The following is a 6,000-nucleotide window of genomic DNA, read 5'->3' on the forward strand; positions in this document are numbered from 1 at the left end:
TAACAAGCTTTTGTTCTGGAATCTAATAATAAACCGCCATATTTTTAAGAAAAAATTATAGCTGCCCCCCTCCTGAGTCTGACATAATTATAAATATTTTTTTATTAGATAAGAACCTACAAAAAATTAAATGAATTAGCTCATTGTCAGGCGAATGTTAAAATGAGAATATATTTATAATTTTTTAAATAATATAAAATTATTTATTATTATGTCAAATTTTAATGAACATGATTATAATTTATTCTAGATTTAATAATAATAATAATAAATAGTAATAAAAATATGATAACAAGACTCATGTTTAAAAAATTATTGGCAGTGAATATTATTATATCACTACCAAATCAAGTGATTGACGTTTTTGAGGAGCTACGACTTACTCTCTCCTCACCAACCTCAACTACTACTGCCAAAAATTGCATACTGTCATCAGATTCATTATTTTCGTGAGTAGCAAGGAAAGGCCTTTTTATATAAATATTAGAATAAATTATAATGGATTATTTTGAGATTTGTAATTATTTTTATTATTTTAAAAATTATAAATATTTTTTTAAAATTTACAATTACGCTAATAAATATCTCGTTGTGATAATTCATTGTAGGGTATTTATAATTATAAAAAAGTATTTATAATTTTACAAATAATAAAGAGTTATTTGTAATTATGACATATTTCAGAGAGGTCGTTGTAATTTAATATGAATATTATTGATAAAAATATTTGCAGGGATACTGTAAAATTAAAACATTTGCAAATTTGGAACGAATCGTTGTCTTAGACAACAACTTATATTAGAGTTAGTCATCACCTTCACCATCAATCTAAGTTCCAGCAGCAGCAACAGCATGTTCAGCACCTTGATGAAAATGAAGCAGACGTTGAAGAACTCTTGGATACAGGGTGAATGACAAAGCGCATTATGAGAATGCGTTTTCTTTGTATTTTGCTGAGTTGCCTACGTGGGTTGTTACATCATTTATTCTTGATTTCATTGGGCCACCTCATTGCCTAGGCTGTTAGTTTGTTACTAGGTAGTTAGCTGATGTGGTTTGTGTATATATATCTCTCTTCTTCATCTTCTTTACTATAACCGAAATTGCAGAGATATTTTGCTGAAATGGAGATCAACGTTCTCCCCCAATTCTTCTCCTTTTTCTGTATTCAATTTCTTTTGAATTTCAACATGGTATCAAAGCCTTCTATATGAATGTCTCTGGGATACGTATTGATTACATTGAACACAATACTGAAGAAATATGGCAGATTCAAGTTTGAAAAGCAGAGCTGCGATAGAGCAGCTGGAACAAGAAGCACTCTATATTCACCCCTCGGAAAACTCCAGCTTAACACTAGTCTCTTCTCCTCTGGACGGCACCAACTTTCTAACATGGAGTCGTTCCGTCTATGTCGCCTTAGGAACGAAAATGAAGCTTGGCTTCATTGATGGTACGCTTCCAAGGCCGGATACAGGTTCAATGACGTTTGAGCAATGGCGTCGCGTGGACTTATTGGTTGCATCTTGGACATGGAACTCCATTTCGAGAGATATCGTAGAATCCTTTATGTTCGTCAATTCGTCACGAGAACTTTGGCTAGAGATACAGAGTCGATACGGAAGAAGTAATGGACCGATGATATATCGGATCCAGCGTGAGATATCCACCATTACGCAGCGTGATCTATCACTAACAGCCTATGTGACTAAGTTGAAGAAATTCTGGAACGAGCTTCTAAGTTTGGCGCCTAATCCGCGATGTACTTGTGGCTGTTGTACGTGTGCAGTGAATAAGGCGATAGAAGAAAGAAATGAACATGTACAGTTGATGCAGTTTCGCATGGGACTCCATGAGACTTTTGACCACGAAAGAAGTCAATTGTTGATGCAAGATCCATTACCAACCTTGGAACGAGCTTTCACCATGTTGTTCACAGTGGAGAATCAGAGGCAAGTGAATACTGAAGTTGCTGCGCTTCCTCAGCAGATGGCTTACCAATTTACATCAAAGGACGGCAGAAATAGTGGTGACAGGTTCCAAAATAAGAAGAGAACTTATGTGGACAGAAGGACTTTATCTTGTACGCATTGTCACAAGACTGGGCATACATCAGACACATGTTTTCAGATTTATGGTGTACTGGATTGGTACAAGGTTTTGAATGAGAAGAAAAAAAAAGGCTTGGGGGTGAAACCGTTTGCTGCTGCTGTGAGTGAACAAGACACATCTGCAGAAACTAGCAGTGCTAAGCAAATGACTGATCTTATGGCCGATCTTATTAAGCTGATGCAGAAGAACAATGTGGCTAGAGATCCTATCACCGCCTATTCTAACTTTGTCTGCAACGATGATGTTGAGTTTGCTGGTAACTTTTCTGGATCCTCTGAAATAGATTTGAACTGTTGGATAATTAATACTGGAGCTACAAACCATATATGTGCTAACATCAAATTATTTGATTCATTCACAGCACCTTCAACTCCCAAACTTATTCATTTACCCGATGGCACATATAAAACAGCTACTTATATTGGCACAGTTCATTTAAACAAACACATCACCCTCACTCAAGTCTTGTACCTTCCATCATTCTCTGTTAACTTGTTATCTGTGAGTCAACTATGTCGCAATACTCCCTTTAAATTTCAGTTCACAGATTCAGGTTGTATCTTGCAGGACCAACATAATAGAGCCAACCTTATCGAAGGAAATAGATGCAAAAATCTGTACATTGTTAGGCAGTCTACTCAAAATACCTCTTTTTCTACCTCTGTATCTTATAATGCTGCGAATACTCACTGTAATGTGCAGACTTGGCATCATAGATTGGGACATATTCCCCTGTTAGTAATGAGACATATCCCTTTTCTAAATTCAGCTGCTATGATTCTTGATGACTCATGTGAAACATGCCATAAAGCTAAACAAACTAGATCCATTTTCCCTTCTAGCACGTCACACTCTAAGGCCCCTTTCGACTTGATACACTTAGATGTTTGGGGGCCTTACACCACTCAAACAATCTCAAATTGTAGCTACATTTTGACCATTCTAGACGATCATTCCCGTTCTCTTTGGACTTTTCTTTTGAAACAAAAATCACAAGTCGTTTCCGTCCTCAAGTCTTTTGTGTCCATGGTCAAAACCCAGTTTTTCAGAGAAATTAAGGTCATTAGATCATACATGGTTCTGAATTCTTGAACAACAATTGTCAAACCTTTTGTCTTGAAATGGGTATTCTTTATCAAACATCTTGTACCTATTCTCCTCAACAAAATGGTAGGATAGAGCGTAAGCATAGATAGCTTCTAAATGTTGCTAGAGCTTTGCTCTTCCAAGCTTCGTTGCCTCTGAAATTTTGGGGCGACTCTTGCAACCTACCTAATCAATAGGACTCCTTCCAAAATCCTTCAATGGAAATCACCCTTCGAATTGCTAACTGGTACTTCCCCAACATATCACCACATTCGAATTTTTGGAAGCTTATGTTATGCTACCAATATAGATCCTCATAAGACCAAATTTCATCCCAGGGCTAGCAAATGTATTCTTTTGGGTTATGCCATGTCACAAAAGGGATATAAGTTGTTCGACATTGATAATAACCGGACCCTTGTGTCTAGAGACGTTCAATTCTATGAACATATCTTCCCTTTTCAGCCACTGTTTCACGAGAACAACCATCTCCTTGCCCTCTTCCCGTTACTTCTCCTTTTATTGACACTTCTGTACCTGCACAGATTGAACCTGTTACGATTTCTCCATTACCTGAGCCATCCTCTTCAACATCTAATAGTCCTCCTCTCCATAACTCACTTCTTAGATGTTCAGCCAGAATTTCCAAACACCCCACTTGGCTAAATGATTTTGTTTGTTCTGCCCACCATCCTACTTCATTGCATTCTAACACCCCTGCATATGTATCATTTGTAGCTTCATTATCCGTCTTGCAGGAACTAAATTCTTTTTTGGAGGCAGTCCAACATAAGGAGTGGAAGGAGGCCATGAACATTGAGTTGGAGGCCTTACAAGCAAACAACACTTGGAAGGTATCTCCTTTACCACTAGGCAAGCGTGCTATTGGGTGCAAGTGGGTCTTTAAGACCAAGCTCCGTGCAGATGGAACAGTTGATAGATATAAAGCGCGTTTGGTGGCAAAAGGGTTTAATCAGATCGAATGTATTGACTATACAGAGAGCTTCTCCCCTATAGCAAAATCTGTGACCGTGCGCCTATTTCTCGCCATTGCTGCTGCTCATTCTTGGCCTATTCAATAGCTGGATATAAACAACGCGTTCCTCCACGGTTACCTTGAGGAAGACATTTATATGGTGCCTCCCGAAGGCTATGAAGTACCACCTAACATGGTATGCAAGCTGCAATGTTCTCTATACGGACTTAAGTAGGCGTCGCGTCAATGGAATGCAGAGTTTACCTTGAAGTTGACTGCATATGGATTTATACAATCTGTTCATGACCACTGCTTGTTCGTGAAACCATCCTCCTCAGGTATTATGGCTCTAATTATCTATGTGGATGACATTATCATCACGGGTCCTTCTATTGATGATATTGCTCGGGTTAAATGCTATCTTCATGACTTATTCACCATTAAGGATTTAGGCGATGCAAGATACTTCCTTGGGCTTGAGATAGCTCGTGGCTCATCTGGTCTATACATTGCTCAGACAAAATATACCTTGGATATCGTCAGGGACACCGGACTTCTTCATGCCAAACCTGCGTCGAGTCCTTTTCCTCCTGGACTGAAGTTGGCTGCAGCATCTGGTCCTCTGTTTTCTAATCCTGGCTCTTATAGGAGACTTGTTGGACGGCTACTCTACTTGGGATTTTCTCGATCGGACATCTCCTACTCCGTCCAACAACTCAGTCAATACCTCAATCAACCTTGTGAATCACATTGGAAGGCAGCGTTACATGTGGTGTGCTATCTTAAGGGATGTCCCTCTAAAGGTTTCTATTTCCAGCTGCTAACTCATTCAATCTTCGTGTCTTTTGTGATGCCGATTAGGCGTCGTGTTTGGATTCTAGACGATCTCTTATCGGGTACTGCGTATTCCTTGGGGATGCGTTGGTGTCTTGGAAAACTAAGAAACAGTCGACTGTTTCTCGATCTACAGCTGAGTCTGAATACAGGAGCTTGGCCTCGACGGTTTGTGAACTTCGTTGGATTTCTTATATACTATCTGACTTCAATGTCCCTCATTCTCTACCGGTTGAATTATTTTGTGACAATAAGGCCGCGTTGCACATCTTGGCAAACCCTGTATTCCACGAACGTACTAAGCACATTGAGTTGGATTGCAATCTTGTTCGCGACGCTTACAAGGATGACTTTATTTCCCCCTCATTTGTTCCTGGTGTTCTACAGTTGGCTGATGTTTTTACAAAATCTCTACCTCTGAAATCCTTCGTGTCGCTTATTTTCAAGTTGGGCCTGGTTTCCTTCGATCTCAGTCCCACTTGTGGGGGGCTATTGGAGTTAGTCATCACCTTCACCATCAATCTAAGTTCCAGCAGCAGCAGCAGCAGCAGCATGTTCAGCACCTTGATGAAAATGAAGCAGACGCTGAAGAACTCTTGGATACAGGGTGAAGGACAAAGCGCATTATGAGAATGCGTTTTCTTTGTATTTTGTTGAGTTGCCTACGTGGGTTGTTACATCATTTATTCTTGATTTCATTGGGCCACCTCATTGCCTAGGCTGTTAGTTTGTTACTAGGTAGTTAGCTGATGTGGCTTGTGTATATATATCTCTCTTCTTCATTTTCTTTACTGTAACCGAAATTGCAGAGATATTTTGCTGAAATGGAGATCAACGTTCTCCCCCAATTCTTCTCCTTTTTCTGTATTCAATTTCTTTTGAATTTCAACACTTATGTTTTTAATTTAATTAATTTTTTTTGTTGGAGTCGTTGCTTTATGTGACGATTCCACTTTTTTGTTTATTTATTTATTTTTTCTTGGTTGTGGGAG

At 38.9% G+C, this 6,000-nt stretch overlaps 1 protein-coding gene across 1 annotated transcript; it reads left to right on the top strand.

Annotated features, from left to right (window-relative positions):
- LOC110011899 (uncharacterized mitochondrial protein AtMg00810-like) lies at nt 4,518–5,638 on the top strand. The gene is made up of 2 exons (XM_020693491.1): nt 4,518–4,946; nt 5,036–5,638. The coding sequence occupies exons 1-2, from the start codon at nt 4,518–4,520 to the stop codon at nt 5,636–5,638; spliced, it is 1,032 nt and encodes a 343-aa protein (XP_020549150.1).

This window comes from Sesamum indicum, linkage group LG4 (genome assembly GCF_000512975.1).
Source record: "Sesamum indicum cultivar Zhongzhi No. 13 linkage group LG4, S_indicum_v1.0, whole genome shotgun sequence".
In the NCBI taxonomy this organism is placed as follows: domain Eukaryota; kingdom Viridiplantae; phylum Streptophyta; class Magnoliopsida; order Lamiales; family Pedaliaceae; genus Sesamum; species Sesamum indicum.